The sequence below is a fragment of the Pseudopodoces humilis genome, chromosome 6, assembly GCF_049639895.1.
Source record: "Pseudopodoces humilis isolate 2021_Gansu_Grassland_sample_001 chromosome 6, ASM4963989v1, whole genome shotgun sequence".
NCBI classification, from domain to species: Eukaryota; Metazoa; Chordata; class Aves; order Passeriformes; family Paridae; genus Pseudopodoces; species Pseudopodoces humilis.
In genome coordinates, this window is record NC_142205.1 from 22,149,769 (window position 1) to 22,174,375 (window position 24,607).

The 24,607-nt window shown below is 37.9% G+C and overlaps 1 protein-coding gene across 1 annotated transcript; it reads left to right on the forward strand.

The window, feature by feature from the left end:
• Window positions 1-2,255: 2,255 nt before the first annotated feature.
• On the forward strand, window positions 2,256-24,247 carry PGM2 (phosphoglucomutase 2). Its single transcript, XM_005517778.3, has 14 exons — window positions 2,256-2,371; window positions 6,746-6,913; window positions 7,751-7,857; window positions 8,215-8,299; window positions 9,461-9,544; window positions 10,109-10,302; window positions 11,426-11,615; window positions 12,276-12,373; window positions 14,836-15,016; window positions 15,135-15,228; window positions 16,312-16,441; window positions 18,893-19,082; window positions 19,681-19,814; window positions 20,644-24,247. The coding sequence occupies exons 1-14, from the start codon at window positions 2,297-2,299 to the stop codon at window positions 20,744-20,746; spliced, it is 1,833 nt and encodes a 610-aa protein (XP_005517835.1). The 5' UTR covers window positions 2,256-2,296; the 3' UTR covers window positions 20,747-24,247.
• The last annotated feature ends 360 nt before the right edge of the window (window positions 24,248-24,607 follow it).

Here is a 24,607-nt window from a genome sequence, read left to right on the forward strand (position 1 = left end):
ATACAATACCCACCACATCCTTCCTTTTCTTCCCCTGCTTCCCCCTCCCCTATCTCAGAGAACAGTGCTTAATTTAAGACAACATCCTCTTCTGAGGGCTATATGTGCTTTTTGAAACGTGCAATGTGCACCACAGTTTCTGTCAATCTGTGCTGCAGAATCAAAGCTTTTTTCTTTCCTGCCCCCTACTAGTATTTCAAGCTAGTGATGAGAGTGAAAATTTTCATTACTAATAAATACCTTTAAATACTATCTTCATACTAATAAAATACCTTTAAATTTTCAGACTGCTTAAACTAGGGGAGCTAAGACAAATATGCACTCTAAGCTCTGAGAACCTAAAGCTAACTTTAAATTCTTACCAGTAATATCCTATAATCCTTAGTCCTTTTATTTCTGTAGGTAACACAAATAGCAATTGTCATGTTCAGGTGACTGCAAATGGAGAATGAATCATGCACTAAGAGCATACTGAAAATGGGGGAAACTGGGTCGAAGAGTTTAAATCTAATATCTGTACATACAACAAGAAAATATCAGTGGTTTTGACATTCATTTTCTGTTAGCATTTCACAAATTTTCCCTACAGCTGTATCACAGTACTGCAGAAGTCAGCAGAGGAAAAAATTAGGCTCCTTGCCAGAACATAAAACTTCTTACGTATTACAGAATTTATCAACATCTCAAATTCACAGAATGGTTGAGGTTGGAGAAGACCTCTGGAGATCATTTGGTCAAACTTCCCTGCTCAAGACCCTCTTGCCCAAAACCATGTTCAGATGTCCTTTATATATTTCCAAGGATGAAGACTCCAAAACCTCCTTAAGCAACTTGTGTCAGTGCTCAGTCACCATCACAGTGAAACATTATTTCCTAAAGTTCACCTGGAACCTCCTCTGTTTCAGTTTGTGCCTCTTGTCCTGTCAGTGAGCACCACTGAAAAAAAACCTGGCTCCATCCCCTTTGCACCCTCCCTTCAGGTATTTATATACTTTGGTATATATTATATACTTTGGTAAAATCCCTCTGAACAACATATAGTTGTAGATAATATAAAATTCAAAACATGGCTGAAGACATTGATGAGCACCATTGATGCATTCATTGCTCTTCCTATCTGCAAGCTAAATAAAGCAACTTGATGTTGTGGTGTTATGGCTAAAGCCTAATTCAGCTAACAGACAAATATCATTTAATTCATACTTGGTGTGAAAAGCCTGTGTAGCTGCAGCCACACTGAGCCCAATGCTTAACATTCAATATTCATCTGAAACTTTTCACTTGAGTAAGTAGGTACTTGAGTAGATTGAGAGAGATGCTTTAGGTACCCCACACAGTACCTCGCCCTGAAATTCTAGCATTAATTTGAATTTAGTAATGGTTTCACCTGTTTTGAAGAAGATTAAATTAAAATTAGGCACAGTATTTTAAGTTCCCAAAAAAAGAGTATAAAGTCAGCAAACTTACTTGGTTTATTGAATGGGTTTTTTGAGTTTTATTTTGTCAATTTCAGCTGAGTTTGGTAACAGCTGGAGAAAAAAAAAAAAAAAGGGAAAAACCCTTCATCGTTTATGTCTCAGTTTTAACACATAGTCAACCGGTTTTTCTCCAGCTCAGTATCTAGGGCTTCTCATTAAAAACTGTTGGGTTTTGAACTCTTTCTTGGAAAATTAATTTTGAAAGAATCACTAGGAAGAATCTAACTGTTATGTGGTATTTTGAAATAGTTTACACTATATTGTTTTCCGGAAAAACTGTGTTCATCGCAGCAGCTGACTATTCTTTCCTTTCCTTTCAGCCTCTTCTAGTGTCATTAGATCACGAAGTTTTCAGGACTGTGGCACTTTGCGAGTTGCATGGTTCTGGCCACTCTGTTCAGAGCGGTCCCAGAAAGCATTAGACAAGAACTTTGAAAAGAAAGAAAAAGAAAAAAGAAGGTATTTGGGAACGCTCCTCCTCCGCTCGGCGCAGTGCGGGGGCTGGGACCAAGGGTTGCCCGGGGCTCCCCTCGGGGCTCCCCTGGGCCGCAGCCGCAGCTCCACTGGGGCTGTGACAACACTCAGCGCCCCGGGGAAGTATTATTAAACCCCCGGTCTATGCGACAGCCCCGACCCGGCCCCGGAGGGCAGGACACGAGCGGAGCCGCCCTGTCCGGCCGCGGCCTCTGCCCCGGCCCCAGCCCTGACCCCGTCCCGGGCGGGCGGGGCGGAGCAGGGGCGGTGCGGCGGGCGGAGCGGAGCGGCCGCGCTCCGGAAGAGGGAAGGAGCGGAGTGGCGGCGGCTGGGGCGGCAGCGCGATGGCAGCGCGGGGCTCCGCGGGGGATGATGCTGCGCTCCGCCGCGCGGCCGAACAGTGGCTGCTCTGGGATAAGGTGAGGGGCGGCGGTTCTGGCCAGGCAGGGGCTGGGTGGGCGTAGGCTGGAGAAGGGTCAGGAGGCGCGGGGTGGTGCCCGGCTGTTGCACTGTGCCGGTTTGGGGTGCGGTAAAAGCACCCGCTTGCTCCTTTGGTTCTGCTTTTAGAGCTCTCTGACCAAGGGATGCTCTCCCTCCACCCCTCTGTCCATCCCCATCAGGTGGGGCTGCGGGGCTGCTGCCGCCCCCCGCCCGGTGCTGCGGCTCCGTCACCTGCCGCCGCTTCCGTGCCGAAACCCCCCCCGGATGGTCTCAGTCTGGCTTTTAGCTGTACTGAACGTCTGTTTCAAAAGGGCCTGTATTGTTCCGAACCGCTTCAGTCGCAGGGCGGTTGACAGACTTAAATTATTAATGACCAGCACACATTGCCGTGTTACCCGTCTCTTGGTGTTAAAAACCTCCTGGTGCCTTCCAAGTTTTGTTTACTAAAATATTGATCCCAAGAGACGTGTGGGCTCACTTCAAAAACACTTGGAAATGCAGAAGTTGTCAGTCCTGTTTTTTTTTTCAAGTGTTATTTCCCTTCCTGTTGAGACTTATCTTTGTTTCTGGTTTTGACAGCTCTATATGCAGAACTAAAATCTTCTCTGTGTTTCTGTTTTCCACATACCTAAAGAAAGAAGCATCTCGCCATAGTGATGTTCTGGAAATGGTCATGTAGTTGCTGGCTGCTGCAGGTCCCACTGAGATGCACACCACTATTGGCACATTTGGTTTGCATTTTTTATGTCCCTTTTCATATAATTTGTTAATTCGGTTTTATGGGAACACACTGGCCATTGCACCCTCTTCAGTCACTGAAGTGACTGAGTGACTCAACAATGCTCTCTGAGTTTTGTGCAGCACACATACCTGTTTGGTAAGGCATCTTCTACTTATTTCAAAATTATCAGTGGAAGCATATAATAATTCTTTTTTTAGTGTTCTTTCCAGGTTCTAAAGGACATCATTAGAAGTACCTTGAGCTTGTTGTGATTCTTTATTAAAGATCAGTCAGCTGTTTAACTGACCAGTTACCCAGTTCTGGTTTTATTAATGATAGACCTGTGCCAAACTAGTCCTCTTTTCAGAAATGCTAATGTGTCATGTTAAATTACAATAAGCTTTTGTGCCTTTTTTTCCCAATTTAATTGATTTTGAGAAAATAGTTTGGTTTTAAAGCTTCTTATTATCTGTGTAATAATTTGCTTTTCAACTGGTTATTCCCTCTGGAATATGTTAAACTCTCTGGAAATCTAATGCAGTATCCCTTATAGCATCTTTACTTTTGAAAGTTTAGCCCTCTGTTAACACTTGCATCTTTGACTCAGTAATAATTGACTAGTGTGCAATACCCATTGCTGATTGCTCAGAAATGGTGAGGTATTTTAATTTCTCAGGGAGTTGTTACATGTTTGTATTGAGCAACAGAATCACATATAACCCTTGTCCATTTACTCTGATATTAAAAAGAAGTTCCTCTTTGACATGCAGAGATAGGTTAATATTTAATGATGATAAGCCCTACATTTCTTACAAAATAATTGTCTGCAGGAGCAAGCCCTTATGGCTGATGGAGGTTCTGCTGACCTAACTGGAAGTTCCTACCTACAATTACTGTGCTTGTTACTAGGCTGTTTTCATCGCTCTGTTCATTACAGTAATAGCATTTTTTTCATTCTTTATATTATCAGTCATAGAATTATGAATGGAAGGTAGCTCCTGGTTTTAATAAAAATTTGTTTAATCAGAAGCTTTTCCTCTCCTCTAAAACCTTGTGGGGACTCCTCTACTGATGATAAGTCATTGGGTCTTCCTGTAGTGGATTAATAAAAGTAAATAACTTGAGTGTTACTAGGTGATGTTCAAGCTAATTGCACTAGTGGATATTAACTTGGTATTAAATCACCTGCCACTGTACTCACAGAAATGGTACTCCCATACTCACATCTGGTTTAATTTGAAAGCAGAAAAAGCATAACCTGAGAGACTCAATAAGAAGGGAAAAAGACCAGCACTTCATCCTTCTGATCCAATTTGGTCCTTCTTTGGTAGAGATGCTGTGAAGAGTTTAAGCAGAAGAAAAAGCCAAAACTAAGATTAGGTTTTTTACTTAGCTGTGTAAAATGGCATCATAGAATTCTCCACAAAAAAAACCAAACAAAAAAAAACCCCAAAAAAAGGCAGCAGATTCTTAGGAGAATATAGCCATAAACAATTATAACAATAGTTCTGGAAAAATCCTTCTTCCATATTGAATAGACTTGGCCTGGCTTTTACCATTTTTTGGTGTGGGGTGGAGGCAGGAAGTGGAGAAAAATTAATGCAACCAAGTTTTCTTTAGACAGTTTTATGGCCTGAAACTCTTAAGATGTGGGTAGCCACCTGGATGTGTACATTTAACCAGACTTAAAAAACTGGAGGTTCCCTCTAGTTTCACAGTAGATACCAAACCTGGGAAATTCCTCTAACTGCAACAAACAGCTGCTTGGTTGTTCCTGCTGCAGGATGTTCCTGATGCCCTTCTGCATTGGCATTACAGCTCCTAGTCTGTCAAACACTTGTAGTATCTACCTAAAAAAATGCCCATTTCAGTAGTAAGAGATGACTTGTGTGCACAAAGCTCACACAGAGGAAATAAAAGGTGACAAGGCAGTGTACAAAAATGGATGCAAATGGTGTCGTTCAGGCTTTACCTTTGAGACATAGGCCTGATGTTAAAGCAAAAACTTGACGTCGACTTGTAAACAGCCTAAACTCAGTCATGCTGTCCTATATATTCTATAACAACATTGAATTATATTTATTCTTACAGAATGTAATTACTTATGTAATTATCTATAATAATAGATAATTATGTCAAGCTGCCTACGAGGAAGTGTCAGTTACTACATTCTTGGACTGGTAAATTGGTAAATTTTGCACTGGAAATCAGTAATTCTGGGGTACCTAATTGTTAATTGCACTCAAGAAGTGGATTTCTTTTTTTTTCGTTCTTTAGTTTATTCTGCATTATGCAGTTTGCTTATTAGTACCAAAGGCTCTTTAGCCTTTTAAGTATTTAAGCTATGTTGTTTGTCCTGAGGCAATGGGAACACAGGTCAGTGGTTAGGACATCCCAACTCTGGTCTCAGTTTGATGTGCAGAATGTTTATACCTTTGTAGGCAAACTTACATGCCTAATACTCTGTGTGTTCTGCAGCATTTTCTGAAGCTGCAGAAGATAGTTGGTTTTACATTTAATTGTTTTTTTCCTGTTTGCCTAGGATGATATGCTTTCCCTTGCTGTAAGCATACCTAGGTCATCCAGGAAATAGTAAAGTCTATGAATTTTATGAGGTCATTTGATTGCCTAGAAATCAAGTTTGTGTCCCTTTGGAAATTATAATCTTTGTACTCCAGAGTAAAGTATGTGTACTCATGCAGTGAGTAACCTGCTGCCTCCCTAGGTAATCCTGTTGTTAGGAGTCTGCCACCCACCATCTGTCCTCTTGGCCTGTCAGCTCTCAAGAAATCAAATACTGAACTTCACAAGTCTCATGTTATTACGCTGAGAAGTTGAGGTATACAGGACTTTGATAATTCCCTAAGTCTGGAAACAAAAGGAGTAAATAACAATAGAGAATCTGTGGAAACAATATATGAAGAAAAGCAGTGAAAGTTAGAAACTCCTCACTGTTCTCAAGTGGTTTGACATGGCCTTTTTGTTGCCACTCTCGAGTAATTTTATTTAAGAATTTGGCTGTAATTTCTAGGTTTTCATTGTGGGGTTGTGCTTATTTTTACAAGCATTACCTGCAAATATGTTGGAAATTATTTTCTGCCCAGTCTGCTTAGTTTTGCTGCAACCTCTGGTACTAGCCAGTCTTGGGACAAGGTTATGATTTAATTTGTTTTAAACGCTACATATAGTGCTAGAGAAATAACAAATATTTCTTAATAATCAGCTTACTTACGTAAACTTACTGTCTTAAATGTTTAGAGTATTTCTTGTGATGAGGAAAAATTCTCTGAACTGTGAAAGTGTTGCTTTTTGTTTGTTTTGTTTTTAAAAATAGAAAACATTAAACATTAAAGTACGTAAAAACGTCTTGGAAATCTTTTAATGTTTCTAACTGCGAGATATATATACATACACACACATGTCCAGGTAGCATGTTCACTTAAGGAGAGAAATCTAAAATAAATAATATTTGAGGTTGTACTGATTTAAAATTAAGACAACGGCAGGAGTTCTGGTGTTCTTGAGGTTGTGTGCTATGTTTTTATACTGAAACCCAGAGACTGGGACAGAAAGTCAGTTCTGTTAAAACAAACAAAACCTCATTGAGAATATCTGAATTTTGTATCAACAGAATCCAAAAACTTATGCAATCGTGAAACAATTGCTTGCGGAAGGAAATGCCGGAGAACTGCAGAAATACTTTGGCTCACGGATGGAGTTTGGCACAGCAGGGCTCAGAGCTGCCATGGGAGCAGGGATTTCCCACATGAATGACTTGACTATTATCCAGACAACCCAGGTATTGTGTTCAGCACTTCATTTCACTTAACTGGTTGTGTATATGAATGGAAGAGCCTCATTTATGGCAAGCAAATGAGTATTCTATGGAAGTATGAGCTGTATCCTATTCTTCCAGTTTTCAGAAGTAATTAAATTGTAATTATTAGCTGAGTGCTGATCTCTGAAAACAAGCAGAGAGAAGCTATTAAACCATTAAAAGAAGTTACTTTCTATACTTGATTTGCAATTTAATTTATACACAGCTGCAATTAAGGTCAAGTGTAACAGTTAGTGCTGTTGTAACAACTACAAAGGTGGCCAACATTTGGCTAAGCTTTGTGTGTGCTGGACATGGATTAACATAAAAGCAGTGAAGGTATGTATACATACATAGATCCTAAAGTAGATCTACTTGGGGAAGAAGCCCACAACCTTGAATAACTGCAGCCTGTAGTGGTGATGTCACATATGCTAAAGAGATGTCATTATTAAGGGTGAGATTTGGTTAAAAACCTGAAATATAGGCCAGCTATTCTCTTCCTTATGTGAGACCTAAGACAGCTGAATCATTTCTCAAAACCTGCATTTTGGACTAATAGTGCTACCTGTTCTTTTTGGAGTTGGTTCTGATATTTTAAAAAGTACTTAAATGCTGTCCAGGTTTGCAATATTGATTGGAAGGTTTCTGATATTTCTTGGTGTTTATTGGTCCTGAACAAGCTGAATCCCAGAGTAGTTCAGTGAGATGCTGTCTGCTCAGTTTCCTAAGACATCACCATCTTAGCAATCATCTTAATGCTGTGATAAATTAAACATCAGTATTGAGTTAATGAGGTGGATTTGTTGTTGTCTTTAGGGATTTTGCAGATACCTTGAGAAGAATTTCAGTGACCTGAAAAAGAGAGGAGTTGTGATTGGGTTTGATGCTCGTGCTCATCTTTCCAGTGGAGGTAGTAGCAAAAGGTATTACTTATTTTTTGTATTTAGTATTTTGTAGATGCCTTGTGTGATCCATGATGGATTTATATCTACTTCAACTATATTTTCTTTCTGTAAAGTGAATTAATATGTGGGATTTACAATATTATTACATACTGGTAATGCCAAAGCAGTTGTTAGAGGTGTGCTTTGTCTATTGGGAATAGTGAGGGAATACATTTAAATTGGGTCTGTATAATAATTGAGATATATTGGTAAGTGATGGTGTTTGCTGTCAGGATTTTGTAATTGCATTAGGGTAGGAGGGAAAGCTGTAAATTCTAGCAAACTAATTGGTAAGAAAATGAATATATTCCCAAGGTATCTTTTCTTCCTGTTTAGGTTTGCAAGACTTGCTGCCAATACCTTCATCAGTCAGGGAGTTCAAGTTTATCTATTCTCTGATATAATACCAACTCCCTTTGTGGTAGGTTTTTCTATTATGTCTTTTTATGTACTATATCTTTATATATAAACAAATTCTGTCAGATAACCTTGCATTATCTATATTAAGGATAACTACACAAACAGTTCTTACTTTTTAAGCTCTTCCTGCAGTCAGTCTTGTTCTTATTTAGCTATATATAGTTTACAACATCCATAGCAAAAGAAGGGAGAAAGTGGAATGTCAGCAGATTACTGTGGAGTCTGAAGTCTGAAACATGCACTCACATTTGGCAGGATTTTTACCTTTTTTTTTGGGAACAAGGGGCGAGTATTGAATCCATAATAGCAAGTTGCTGGAGTGCAGTGATGTTTTGCCAGAAGGGTTGTTGGAGTGTGTCCACGATGGCCATCAAAACACCAGGTGTCTCCAGAGCAATATAGAAAAGCCTTGCTCTTGGCCCTGGTACGAAAAGCAATAATTTCTCTCTATACCAATTGCTCCAGTGAGCATTGCAAACAGAACACAGCATTCTTATACTGATAATTTTTTTTTTTTTGTAGATTTAGGGTCAAATTCTTAATAGTGCAGCTTAAAGTAGTGTTGCAAGAGCTGCAGTTGATTGCATTTCACTATTAAATAAAGTGAAATAGGAGTAAATACAAACTGGAGCTGTGTTTGTGAATAATGCTTTATTTTTCATTCATTCCACCTGTTTTGAGCTCATTTATAAGAGCTCTCTCCAAAACAATTCCTTTCTGAACCCCAATAGAGTAGTTGCTCCCAAAAGACAGCATGGATGAGACTGCTTGAGCTGCAGTTCTCTGTCCTGTGCTGACTTTGGTCATTACCCCAACAGACTTGGCACCCTCTAAGGTCTCAGGTACCTCAAATCATTCTAGAGTAGGCAGCATGTGCATCTGGCTTCCTTCTAGAAATACACTACCCTAAAGATTCACAAGGCATCTGGAACAATATTAATAACATATAAATGGAAAAATGTGCAAGAAAAAGCAAGGGCTGAAGTTGTGCCGCATGGAATCTAGTGAAGCAAGTACTATTTAGCTTCTGCTTTAAGGAGTCAGTGTGTAGGAATCACATCCTGCCTTTTCATTCAGCACTATGGAAGTATTATATGGGCATGAGAAGAAATAATATATAATATGTTGCACAATCTACTCAAGTAACTTTTTCTTGTTACAGCCATACACAGTAACTCATCTGAAGCTTTGTGCTGGAATTATGGTTACTGCTTCCCATAATCCAAAACAAGACAATGGTTACAAGGTATTCCAATGTGATCTATTTTCTGGCTCTGTTTTTTCCATGTAGAGAAACTAATGCAATTGTATATAGTTCCTATAATGGTATAGACTAAATTAATTACTAGTCTCTTTATCTCTCCTGTCTATTCTATGTACTTAAAGGTAGAATCATCTTAAACTAATAATATAATTAAAGTCTTTGCTCGAGAAAGCAGAATGCCATTGTAATCTGCTGTCCACACTAAAAAACACAGCTGAATTGCCAGTCATTCAGCAGCTGGGCAGTCTTATACAGCCTGTTTCCAATATACAAAAATGGAAGTTTTCTCAGTAAATGACCAGGCCTTGTTTTGTGTGTCGTTATAGATCTTGATATCTTTTGATAAAATTAAACTGCTTTTTTTTTAATGGAATAAAAAAGGAATGTGAGAAGACACACTGAGAATATGAACAGAATACTTTGGGTATACCTAAACCTAATTTACTGTAATACTCTAGTGAATGTACTGCACCTTAACCAACAAAAACATAACAAAACTATCTTACAAGATTAATGATCATATATTCACTTACCTATTTTATTTAGGTTTACTGGGAAAACGGTGCTCAGATCATTTCTCCTCATGACAAAGGAATTTCTCAGGCTATTGAGGAGAACCAAGAACCGTGGCCTCGGGCTTGGGATGACAAACTGATTGACGGCAGCTCACTACTTCATGATCCATATGCCATGGTCAATAAGGAGTATTTCAAAGACATACAGAAACAGTGCTTTTACAGGTGACTGGTGTTAATTCCTTTAAGAATATAGGATATTCCATCTAGTATGTTAGCCAGGCAGTTTAAATTGATGGAAGTGAGGGTGGCCACAATCCTGCCATGATCCAGTTCTGTCTGTGCCTTTTTGTTGTCTTTTGTGGTAGCACTGGCAGCTGTGTGGTGGTGTAGTAAGGCAGTTCATAAAGTCTTCTGCCAGTCCTGGCATAAGTCAAAGCCAGAAAAGGGAGCAAATTTCTGATGATGTCTCCCTGTATTTTCATGGCCATGCATCAGCCAGGTGTCACAGCAAGACTGGAGCTGTTGGAGGTGAGCTGGCATGGACAGCCCACCAGCCTTAAAACAAGATTCTGAGAGACAGTGAACCAGGTTGTTAAGCCAGTTCTGGACAAAAAAGCTCTTGCTCTGTCCTTCCAGCCTTGCTTGTGCTCCTGGTAGCCTTGGGGGCTTTACAACAGCCTATTCCTATCACTTGCTTAGTAAAATGTTTACTCAGCAAAATGAAGTGGATGTTTTCTTGGTGATTAACAGTTAGAATTGATTTATGTAGTAGATGAGTATCAACCTTTTAGATCTGCTTATTTTATGTAGAAATTCTAACCACCAGTAGCCATGTTCTTACTCTTGCTAAAAGCAGTCAAAAGGAGTTACTAGAAAGCTGGGGCTACTAAACTGCTTTTTCAGAATTGGATTTAAATGTCTCCTTAGGAGTTTGCATGATTTTAGGTATGCCCAACACTTTTTACCTCCTAAAAGTGAGTACGCTCAAATTGGGCAGGCTGCTGTTGACTCTCTGTGTTCAGTCTTTGGGGCTGGTTTAAATGCTAGAGTTGGGGATGAAGAGTCTCTTTTCACTTGCCTTGTCTGGGATATGTAGAGTGCACTGTCTTTCTTACTCCAGTGATTTGCACATACCAGGATATTGGATGTCAAGAGTGACTCATATTGTTGAAAAATGAGGCTAAGCCAATTTTCAAGCCATTGCTTTTAAAATCTCACCTCCTTTAATTCATAATTTTATGAACAGTGGTATAGAATACTGAGTTGTATCTGTTTCCAAACGTAGTCAGTTTTGTGCAGAACAGTCTTCCATGTCCAAGTTTACTATTGACCTGTTTTATTTCAGGAATATAAACAAGGAAACAAACCTGAAATTTGTTCATACTTCTGTGCATGGCGTAGGACATAAATTTGTGCAGTTGGCATTCAAGGCATTTGACCTCAGCCCTCCTTTTGCTGTTCCGGAGCAAAAAGATCCTGATCCAGATTTTCCCACAGTGAAGTATCCAAATCCTGAAGAAGGCAAAGGTGTTCTGGTAAATAAATTTATTTATTTATTTAATAGTTGTGATATCTCTCAGTGTTTTCCTTTTTACCAAAAGTCACAGCTGTAGATATTGGTGGAAAGTCTATTTTTAATCTGTTTCATAGCCTTACATTTAGTGAAGAGTTAGCTGGTATTCTGTCATTAACGTAGCCCTCTTGGAACCAGACAGGTAGTAATTTCCTATAACTTTGAACTACTTTGTTCTATGCTTTAACAGAATGGGCAGGATCTGCACATGGGACAAAGTGGTAGTTAATTTTTAAAAATAAAATAATAATAAAAATCTTCAGTTGTTTTTGGAAGGCTTCTACTCTTTTGTTCTGACACAACACCAGGAGGGGGCAGAAGTCCTGACAGGTGGTTAGAGTTTCTGCTACTATTTCTGTTACACTTTGTTTTTGAAGGATCCCATTAAATTGAGGTAGCTTTTAAGTTGTGCTACAGAAGTGGAATGATGTAGGTAAAGTCAAAGGTCCTGACTATGTTCTTCTGCTGCCAGGCTAGAAGTTCTTGGGTGTTTTGAGAGACACATAATGATTGTGTGTTTGAGATTAAATAAATTGGGAAAATTACTTAAAACCTATAAAGAAAGTGAAAATATTATTTGGGAATATTAATGCTCATCTCGTCCTGCTTTCCACTTTTCCAGACATTGTCTTTTGCTTTGGCTGAAAAAGATGGGGCAAGAATCATTTTAGCAAATGATCCTGATGCTGATCGACTGGCAGTGGCAGAGAAACAAGAGAGGTATGGTAATAAAGTAATGCAAACCATTGACATTTTTACTCCCAAGGTTAGACTCATTTGGAGAATTCTTGTTACTTGCATTGCAGAGGAAGAATAGTCACAGTAGTAATTTTTTGGATTGAAAACACACAGAAATGTGAGAAGACTGTATGAAGCAGACCACAGTAGGGGCAGGATATGAAATAATTATCAATATTAGACGGTGTTCAGAAGCCTGAATAAATAGTTGGCACTTGCTGTAGTTTAGGGATGCACAGAAGCATGTGAATTGTTATTATTGTGCCATACCTTTTCAAAGGTGGGTTTTCAGTTAGATTTTTTTAACTTAAGACCAATAAATGTTTTTTCATTCTAGGTTTATTAAACAATAACTTGGATTCAGGAGAATCTGTATAGTTCCCTGATAATCTCTTGTTCTTCATATGAGTGTCTTCTTTCTCAAATCCTGTTAAACCAAGCACTTTACTAATCATCAGATGATTTGTGCTTCTCTTGCTCAGTTTCCCACTTCTTTACATAATGTTATGTATTTGCATTTCACCTTAAGGTTTTTCACAGTTTGGTACTTCTTGGTGTAGTCATTTGTACTCTCCCTTTCAAGAACCACCTATATGTGCATTATTTGTCTTTGCATACCCAGTCAAAGAAGGGGGTCACAAAAGGTAAACTTGCTCAGTCAGGGGTTTACCATAAATTGTCCATATTTGTGAAATGGAACCTATAGTTCTGACTCAATATGGCTGTCCCCTTGTTTCATTTCCTCTGATATCCTGTACTTCTACAATTGTTTACATTTCTGTATTGTGATTTTATCTGATGAATAAAAGAAAGCTGAAGTTCAAGCAGTTGTTATCATATCTACAAATAGTGGTGTTTCTTCCTTATCTTGATAAATCAGAAACTAATCTGAGCAGTTGGAAGCTATAAATCCTTAGTAAAAATAAACTTCAAGGTTTCCAGCTTCAAGAGGAGCAGAAAAAAAATCTGCTGCTGGGCCAGCATATATGATTTCCCTGTGCATAAGAGCCAGAAGAGGGATGTAAAATTATGGCAATGGTCTTTGGTACACAAGGGATGATATGGACATCTGCTAGATGCCTTTATAGGATGTGGATAAATTAAATAGTTGGATCTGTATCAATTTCCAAATTTCCAAAGTCCAATAAAAGGAGACAGTGCAAATACCCATTTTCCTTGACAGATGACCAAAAAAACTAAAGCAGTAGCTTTAAAAGTGGCAGTATTTTCTTTGGAGTTTTGGGGTGCTTTTAAACTCATTAGCCTCACAGCATGAACTAAGGAGGTTTCTCTGCCTTTGGAAGAAGAATGGTCTTTTGTGGACATTCTGCTGTATCTTGCACTGTGTTAGTTGGAAGGTTCATATTTCAATAGTGTTGGTCTGTGCCAGCCTCAACTGGCAATTCAGCACTGAGGAAAAGGTATAAAAAGGATTATGCTACTTATGATGGGTTAAAACAAGAGTGCAAAATACCTCATGCTTTTTGTCTGAAAACTTTGAGGTATCAGAAACTTGGAGAGGGGTGTTAGTTTATTGTATCCATTACCAGTGAGAGCGTGGTGCTCTCATTCTGCTACCTCTGTGCTCGTTGCTTAGCCAGTCTTGGTGTCTCCTAATTTCCAGTCCTGTGTCTTCTCAGACTTCTGTCACAGCTTTTCATACACTAATCAAATATTAATATAGGCTTCTACAGTATCTGTACTTCTTCTTTGACAGAACCTCCTGCTAGAGCACACTCTCTCAACACTCTTACACTAAGTTGCCGCTGTGCATTGCTTTGTGCCTGTTGGCATCAATAAATGCAGGAGACTGAGTCTGCTTCTCTTTCACAACAGGTACTGTTTCTGTAGGTCTTGGTTTTGTCAGTTTGAAAGTGTCTCTGTCCCCTTCTGTGACCGGGAATTTTTTTGACAATTTTGACATTTGTCTCCTCTTTTCTTCATTTTTTTTGCCTGTTCTAGCAACACATCAATATTAATCTTTTTTACCCATTTAAGTTTTTTTTCCAATCTTCCCAATGACTAATTGATGTATTTGTGATTAAATGAAAAGTATTTGTCACTGGGTTAACTAAAAATACTGATCACTTGAGAACTGTATTTTTGTCTCTCTGTGCTTGTCTTAATCACTGAGTTTGTAATTTGTATGCTGAACATTTTTGTTTTACTTAAAATATATTGGAAATATCACTGTTTCATCTTTGGATAACTGCAAAAGCTTATGTGTATGATGGAGGAGAAAGGTAACAGTTTCAGAATGCATTGAGGGAGGAATTTTTTTTCTTTGTTCATTATGAACATGTGATACCTTGTTACTGTAACTTGGAATTCCAAGGCAGTGGTTTATTTGTTAATACTAATTTATAGAAGAACCAATAAATTACTTTTTTTGCCCCCTGTGTTATCCTTTGAGTTCATACTTTCTAATATTATTTTGCCTCTAGTGGTGAATGGAAAGTGTTTTCTGGAAATGAACTAGGAGCTCTTTTAGGCTGGTGGATCTTCACTTGCTGGAAAAATAACAGTAGGGATACTTGTGCCATTAAAGATGTCTACATGTTATCCAGTACTGTTTCTTCCAAAATCCTGAGAGCAATTGCTCTAAAGGAAGGTTTTCACTTTGAGGTAAGCAACATGTTACACATTATACCATGTTCTTTTATTAGCTTTCCTACAAAGTGTCATATGCTTATAAAACATTGCTTTCCTTTTTAATGCCTTTGATTTCTCCTCGCTGCCGTAGGAAACACTGACAGGTTTCAAGTGGATGGGCAACCGTGCCAAACAGCTCATGGACCAGGGGAAAGCTGTTCTCTTTGCATTTGAAGAGGCTATAGGTGAGGGACAGAATGTTATGTTCTCATATCTTGCAAAACAGTGAAAATAGAACAACTGCAAAAAGTGGTAGAATTGCAGAGAATCACAGAATGGGTAAGGTTGGAAGGGGCTGCTGGAGGTCATTTGGTCCAACCTTGCTACTCAAAAAGGGCTTCCTAGGGCACATTACACAGGATTGGGCCCAGATGGTTCCTGAATATCCCCAGGGAAGGCTATTCTACAGTTTCTCTGAGCAATTTTTGCTAGTGCTCTGTTAGCGTTTCATTAATGAAATAAAATGTAAAAAAAAAAAAAAAGGTAAAAATGGCAACGTAAGGGTGTCCTCAATGCAATGGGTGTATTTCTAGTGAGTAACAGATAATTATCTATTTGGCTAATTGATACTAGTGGTTAAAACTTTTGTATCTCTGCTTAGCACAAAGTTTGTGGACTAGGAGTATATATGTACAGTAGCATGGCTATGCAGATTTGGATTGCAAATTCTGCATAAACTATTTTTAAAAAACAGAAACAAACGCATTTTCCAGACTTGGAGTTGAGTATTTTTACCTGACAGATTTAAGCTCAGTGTAAATGGGAATAAAATAAAGTAAAAACTACTTCAAATTACATTTGTAAACTGGAAAGCCATAGTTGAAAGCCACAAATGAAAATTATGAATTCATGAGAAGGAAATTGTAAAGCTATAGTGCTATTCAAGTATGTCAGTACCTGAGAACCAGAGAAAAAGTGACTAATTTCACACATAATTATCAGTGTTACCTTATGCTACCGTATAAGGTAATCACATTTGAGACAATGTTATATTTGCATTATTCCTGCAGTGTGGCATTTCTCTTTCTAGAAAGCTCCATAAGGACCTGGGAGCATGTGGCACTGATACGATGCAAATCTCTGTCTTGAAATTTCATTAAATACCTTGCTTATTAAAATGATACAATTTTTCTACTTTTGTTTTGACTCTAAAATGTCTGTACTATGGTAATGTGCATTTCTCCTTTCAAAGATGTTGGCTAACCTTCCCTCCCCATCCTATTTCCTGTTAAAAATGTGTCAAATTATATCTAATTTTCCTTGTTTAGGGTATATGTGCTGTCCTGCTGTTCTGGACAAAGATGGTGTCAGTGCTGCTGTTATAACTGCAGAAATGGCCAGCTTTTTGGCAACGAGGAATTTGTCTTTGTCTCAGCAGCTGAAAGCTGTCTATGATGAGTGAGTTCAATTTTAATTTTTTATTTTCAGATTTTCTCAATTTCACATACTGGGGTTAATAGGGACTCAATAGCAACCCGTAGTTTATAAAGAACTAAAATATTATTATTGTACTATTAAAACAATTCTGTGCTAATAGTAGCTTCCAGAAAGTGTTCCTGTCTTGTGGACAAATTTATTACTTTGTTTTGTGTTGTTTTAGGGTATTTTAGATGTAATAATAACTACCTTACTAATTCTCTATTAGTTAATGAGATCTTTTTGTTTTTCTTCACTTGTCTGAAAGGTTTTTTCCTTTTGAGAAGTTCTGCACTTGGGTCCTTTTACAGAAGATTGGGCAGGTTTTTGGCCAGCTGTATTGCTGACCTGTAGAGATTATAGTGTTTCTTGCTGCTCAAATGAGCCAGACACACAAAAATGTTGATGGCAGAATGGGTCTCAGTAGCTCTGGCTTATTTATGCTGTATATAGAAGCCAGCTTGCTTCTGTCCTTGCAGGGCTACTTATGATTAAATTAATTCTAGTTGGCTCTAAAGTTAGGCTTTTTATTGTATTAGTATTTTTTTTCTTTTTTGGATAGATTATTGTTGCTGAGTTTTGGTTGTCCTTTTCTCTTTCTGCCCCTGATTAATGAGATTTGAGCTGCATGCTGTGACTAGCCATTACTTTTGGCTATATACAGCTGGGTATCCCTCCAAGAACTTCTAATATGAGGCACTACTTTTTCTTTTGTTCTTTTTTAATAGATTAAAAGAAGTCAATAGCAAAGATGAATATTTGATTTCATGGGGCAGGGAGTGGTTTTTGTGGAGGTTTTGGGTTGTTTGTTTTAAAGGAGGGAGAAGCACAGGCTATTTGATACTCTCCAGCTCTTCTTGACTTGTAGACACTAACAGGAGAGAGTGGAACCTGCAAAGAAACTCATGGAAAATTCCAGCCTTTGTGCCGCTTGTTTTGCCAATCCTGAGTTCTTATTTGTGTGCAGCATTAGCCATGCTAGTTTCATCATCTCCTTAGGAAGGAATCAAGTGGCAAAGACTTGCTAATGCTGTGTACATAAATTGTGTGATATGAGAGCATGAAAGAGGAATTCATACCTAGAGCGGCAAATACAGTATCTGATGTGAGAATTCCCTTAAATGCTACTAGCTGGAAGTGCATATTCAAGAATTAAATATTCAACTTCTGGCTTGAGGTTTTTTTTACTATTTCTTTATATACTAATACAGTAAACACCCACTTCAGGTTGACCACAGAATATTTGACAGAGTGGAATTGAGCTGTGCCACAATGCTGCTGTGCACATAGCCACTGAAGAGGACTTGGAGCTGCTTTAGCATAAAAGCAGTCTGTAAGATGTCACTGCTCATAGTCACTTTGTGGCAGAGCTACAGATAGAGGGAAAGATACAAATCTGCCTGATTCAACTGTTGTTTGATAATGAGCTGGAAGGAGGGTTCTTGTTTTGTTTTGAGGGGTTGTTTAGTACGTCTTTGATTTTTGTTTGTGGCTAATATAGAGTTGCAGTTTTCTACTACTTACTACTTTACTTTTTTGTTAGATTTGCCTTCTGAGTTATAGTTGAAGCAGAAGAAACTCTATTTTGTATTTTGGAAATGTAGAAGGGGAATCTGTCCTGAAGTAAATGCAGATCAGAAAAAGGACATGCTCCTAGTAGGCTTATTACTTCTTTCAGATACAGGATAGGTTTTGTTAATTCCCCTTACTGAACTCTTAAGACTAATTTAACTACTATTAATCTTTCAAGATGTCCATTTAGTATAAACATGACTCTGTTTAAGAAGGCATTCAGATTTCTAGTGCAAACATCCTAGTACTAATGAAGATTTTGACCCTCAGATTTTCACTGCCATCAAGGATATTTATCAAGTCTTGATCTGTAGCAAGAGCTCACTTGAACAACCAGTCCAGGCTTGCATGTTTTTCAACAATATGCTGTTTTGAAAAGTCAGTGTTACTGGGTCATTCGTCTTTGATGCATCACATTACCTGGCAGCAAACAGGTGAGGTAGAGAGACAACGTTCAGAACAGTTTGGTTTAGTAAAAACTTTAATGGGAGAGTAGAAATGCTTTAATGAAGTGTGATTGGAAAAAGCAATCTAGGATTTGTTTTACTTAGAAAAGATCAGCTGGAATCCACTCAAAGAAGCTACTAGATGTAATCCCTTCCATTGGTGGTTAGAGCTCTTCAAGGCAATAATGGTATCTTTTTTTCTTCTGGTTTTGCTGTAAACATTGTTTTTATCATTAAAAATAAAAGGCATTTGCACAGAAGTTTCTTTAAAGTATGTAAAATGGGATAATTAAGCTGTTTATACCTTTTTTTAATTTTAAGGGCATGAACTGATGCTTCAGTTGGATGAGTATGAGTGTTGCTTTTTGGAAGGTTGTATAATGTGTCTGGATTCCCTAATACTGTGTCTTCACAGATACGGCTTCCATATTACCAAAGCTTCGTATTTCATCTGCCATGATCCTAAAGTTATTCAACAGCTTTTTGACAACCTTAGAAATTTTGATGGAAAAAATACATACCCAAAATCTTGTGGTAGATTTAAAGTTTCTGGAATAAGGGATCTAACTACTGGGTATGACAGCAGCCAGCCAGATCAAAAGGCTGTAAGTATCTTTCTAAATTGCATGTAAAGCATACACACATACATAAAACATTCTGTGGAGAAACACTAAACGTGTTTACATACTGAGTCATAAAATAAGTTAGACTGGTGACAATTGTTTTGCTTTGGTGAGAGGAAGCCAAGGGGGTGTTGGGTTTTTTGTTAGGTTTTATGGTATACTTTTCTCTCCAAGATGACAGCTTGTAAAGGGCAGTAGGAGGATCTTGCTGCCTTGCTACAGCAATCTGCATTGTTTTCTTGTGGGTGCAAGTTAAACTGCCTATTAAGATGTGGCTTTGGATTCTACATCATTCCACAATCTCCACTTCCTTTCCTCTTGAGAAATGCCATGATAGCTCAACTTCTTTTAGCAGTAAAAGAGTTGCCTAGATTTGAAATCAACTACCTAGCAGTGATGCAGTTCAACCAGATTCCAGGCTGAGGGCAAGCCTATCCTTGTGGTCTCAAGACCACAATGTTGAAGAAAACAGAACTTAACTATAATTGTAGCTGATGCTTTTGTCATGTTATCTAACATCAAGTCGTGGGTTTATAGTCTCTTTCCAAGTTTAAAAAAAAAAAATTCTTAATATTTCTAGATACTTCCTACTAGTAAAAGCAGCCAGATGATAACATTCACTTTTGCTAATGGAGGAGTGGCCACAATTAGAACCAGTGGGACGGAACCAAAGATCAAATACTATTCTGAACTTTGTGCACCCCCTGGAAACAGGTATTGTCACTTACAGCACTACATTTGGTGTAGTAGAGTCTGTGTGGATCTTTGGTATTGTTTTAGTGAAATAGGAGCTCTCCATGATCAAATAATATTACTAAAGTCATTTTAGTCAGTGTACTTGTGTAAAGCTTCAACTCTGCAAAATTTTTTGATGCATTCTTGTTACTGTAATTTCTTTGAACTCAGTTTTGCATTCAGTGAACAATATCAGCAAAAACATTCTGCCTTAAATAAATGCAAATATTTTCACCCCTTTTTTACATACATAGTTCCTTTAAAATTGTTTAATCAAATATAAAGTATTTTAATATATTTCAAACCCTTTTATGTTTAATAATTATATCCTTAACTGTTAGCCTTGGAAATCATACAATCTTAAAGATAAATAATTATTAGCTTATGTAATGAAAATAACACTTTTTCACAGATGAAGTCATCTAAGAATACTGTTACAAGTATAATAATTACACTTATAATCACTTACATTTAGTAACAGAAGATCTTCTGAACTTAAATTTGCCATTCCACTTTAGATTATACTATATATATAATAATCTATATATAGATTATCATATTATATTTAAATATATTATATATAGTTTATATATGGAGTTCTATTTCTTCATAGTCTTCATGTATATCAGTTGAAAGTGAACATCAGTGCATTGCCATAAGAAATCAAATATATACACTTTCAGCATTAATAGAAAATGTTTGTCTAAAGCAATGCAACAGATTTAAAAATTCCTCATACTAAAAATATACATTTTAGCTCTTCCATTGTTTCACTGTTTTCTATGTTTGTGTGATTTTCATTTTCCAGTGATGCTGAACAGCTGAAGAGGGAACTAGATGAATTGGTCAATGCTCTTGAAAAACACTTCTTTCAACCAGAAAAAAACAAACTTCAACGAAAGACTGAGTAAAATAGCAAAATAACTACCTTGATTGGGTTTTGCAGCATTAGAAGTGCATTATTTAAGGAGTTTAAGTTTTTTTAGGACCAAACATCTGAGAACTCTGACTATAAAGACTTCTGCTTTTAAGAGTTACTTTGGGTACTCTTAGCTCTAGTATCTTATTTTGACAGGAAAGTACCTTTACCCTTAATGGACCAAAAAACCCATCAGTTGAACTAAAAGCTTTATGAACTGAAAGTTGACTGCAAATGTATTTCAATCAAAATTTGTTTTAATTAAATATAAGTAATATTCTGGTATCTGAAACAGCCTGTTTTGTGGTGACTTGTTTCTTTTGTGTGCATATAATCTGAAAACACTATGCAACTATGTCTAGGTTTAGATTTGCAAAGCAAGTTCTCCTGTTAACAGGAAATATTTAAAGCCTGTGGTGAGATGGACAAACTTGGGGCAGATGATTCAGAAGTAGTGATCTTTTATAGGGATTTTGGCCCAAATAAATGAGGAACTCGCAGCAAATTTGTTAAATATCTATTTGCTGTCGGACTATATATCATATTCCAGGCTAGAGACACAAAGTGTACTAAACTGTCTTTGAACACTATGAACCCATTAAGATAGTATATCTACATACAGCCCCTTTTTGTTGCCTCACTGAACACAGCTTAATTAGTTCAATGCATAGCCCAATTTTGGAGCCTCTCACACTGTTTGCTGCCCTGACTTGGTGCATAACTCTGTGTTTAACTTAGAGCAGAAGTTTCCATTTCATTGCATGCTCTTGTCTGTGCTTGCAAAGCCTGAGAGGGTTTTTTGGAGTTTGCCAGTTGACTTTAATATGGGGTTTTCTGCATTTTCAGTACTTGCTTTGGGTATCAGTGTAGCATCAATAGTCAGAACCATAGGTACATACTTAGAAATGCAAAATTTCTAAGCTTGATTATCCTCCCAGAATTCAAGTCCTCTGTGCTTATTATTTTCAGTGCAATTTGAAGATTGCAGCAGTTGTGCAGCTTGGTACAGAGAGGCAGCCCTGGGGGGACTGGAAGGAGAAAATTTTTACAGTCTGATGTACCACTGCAGATCGTGTGCAGTCTTGTGGTGAGAGGCCTCAAAAATGAGTCTGGGGATGCTTCAGGGATCTTTGGTGGTTTATGACACCTTCTAAGATATGACAGCTGCCTCTCAAGTCAGCCTAGTTGAGTGAATTATGACCCATCAGAACGAATATCTTCAAGCCTCCATGTGAATGTCTCTGTACTTTTCCAGAGGGGAGTTTCCATGCCTGAGCTAGTTGTGTAAGGGAGTACATTGGCATGATAAAAAGCACTATCCCATCATGCAGGATCTGCTTACTGGCTTCCTCCTTGCTTGAAGGCAGACAGAGGAATGGTTCTTCAGGAGCCAGGCTGGGGCAGTGCCTTCTATTTGGGCATTGATGAGCTACACCCAGGGCTGGAAGAAGTTTTGTGGGTCTGTACAAGCCTGCAGCGTTGGGCTTCAACAGGGGAGGTGATTCATTCCCTCCACTCTGCTCTTGTGAAACCCCACCTGGAGTACTGCATCCCAGCACAAGAATGACATGAACCTGTTAGAGTAGGTCCAGAGGAAAGTCATGAAAACAGCCAGAGGGTTAGAATACCTGTACTGGGAAAAAAGACTGAGAGTGCTGAGGCTGCTCAGCCTGTAGAAGAGGCTATGAGATCTTTCAATATATGAAGAGAGCTTATAAGAAACATACTTTTTACCATGGTCTGTAGTGACAGGAGAAAGGGAAACAGTTTTAAAGTGAAAGAGGATAGATTTAATTGGATACAAAGAAAGATTTTTATTTTTTTTATACTGAGGGCCATGAGAAATGGGAACAAGTTGCCCAGCAAAGCTGTTGGATGCCTGAAAGTGTTCAAGGCTAAGTTGGATGCAGCTTTGAGCAGTCTGATCTGGTGAAAGGTGGTCCTGCTTCATGTAGGGTGGTTGAACTAGGTGATTTTTAAAGGGGACCTTCAGACTGAAACCATTCCATCATTCCTTTTACTTTCATTTGTATTGGGAGGACTCACATTTATTTTGGTACAGAATATGTTAAAGGATGCTTTACTGAATTAATGGGGAAGAACTGAAGACGGGATTAGAGGTTCTAATTTTTTTATGTGTTTGTCTTAAAATCACAGGCTAGAGAGGCATATTTTACATGTGCCAAAGCTGGATTAGGATTTTGCTAGTGTTAGAAGTCTGGAAGTGCGACCTGCAATGCACTCGTGTACTGAAACATCCTTAGTATGGCTTTAGAGCATCTTCAGAAACAATACAGACATTGGATGATGACCTAATCTTTATCATTGTCTTCCTAAGGTAAAGGAATTTATTTGCTCCATTCCTTTCTCTATTCCAGACAGAAGTTCACAACTTGGGGGTGGGGGTTGTGTGGCCAAAAAAAGCAGCTGCTTGAGCAATTACAACAAACTGCAAAATTACAAGAGAAAACTTGTTATTGCTAAAGTCTTTACCAACTTTGTGTTGCATCAGAGAAAAGAGGATCTAGTACTGAAGTAAAGAATCAAAACAAAGGCAGCAAGAGTATAGCAAAGAGAGAAGTTAGTATTGCAAGTCAGAACGGGTGTTAAGCTGCAGTTTCTAATTCTAATCTTAATTCTAAGTCTAATTGTTACACTAAAGTGTTGTGTAAGATAATGAAGCCTACTTAGACAGTATTAGTCTCAAGATAGCTATTAAAACACAGACAAATGTAATTTATAAAAGAGCAGCCTTGAACTGGGAGCAGGTGTACTAGTGTTTTATCCAGAAATGGGAATTGCCGTGACTGGAATGAAGAGTGCTTGCAGCCCAGACTGAACTCAGGCATAAGGGAATTCTTGGCTCTTTCTAGAGAAAGACACATCCCTACATTACCAAAGACATGTAAAATGAGCCTGTTTTATATAACAGATGAAAACACAATTCCAGTGACAGTTGTAAACATTGATCCTATAGGGGATTAGGCCTATGGGACTAGAGGGAAGGGCTCAGAAAGATTAGCATAGTACTCCAAACTCTGCCAAAATAAAACCCCAAACAGTAATGCTTTAGGAGTAGACCAATGGACTTCACTTAAAGGTTATTAGTTTTTTTACAAACCCAGTTTCATAAAATTTACTGAATAATTTAAAATTCAGGGATGGATTGAAACAGTTTGGCTGGAAGGAAGTAAATACATTCCATCTTCCTTACAGGCTATGAACTTAGTCCATGGCATATTATGTAAAAATACTGTTATGATACTCAAGTACTGTACTTGAATTGCAAAAGGATTTATTTGATAATTTTGCTATATACAACAAATAAAATTTGCTATATACAACAAATACAAGGATAACTGGAATTCATTCCAAGGGAAGATGTATTATATAAGCAATGTTCATGTTGTACAAATGTGTGCTTGAATATGTAACTGATTTACCTACAAAGTTTCTGTAAATAAAGTTTTTCTTCTTGCCCATTCTTTTAAAAGTTCCAGTGGTCATGGCTTTTATTTTCACGTACCACCACCAAGCAACTCTTATATCCTTGATTAACAATTACTGGAAATAGTAATATTAATATGGTATTAAATTAACAGCTGCTAACCACCAATATAAATATTAACAAGTTTGGGGATTTTTAGGATTCTGGCGCTGAAGGCATCTGGATGCCATACATATATATAATTAATTGTAAATAAAAATAACCACCAGTAAAAGCTTTCTGTCTCTAAGTGCAAAACTAATCAAAGGTAATTAAGCTGAATTGCTTTCTTTCCCAGTACATTTTTGCACTATATAAGATACACATTCATCAAGGTTAGTATTCCTGATCAGCTTCAGGAAGTAG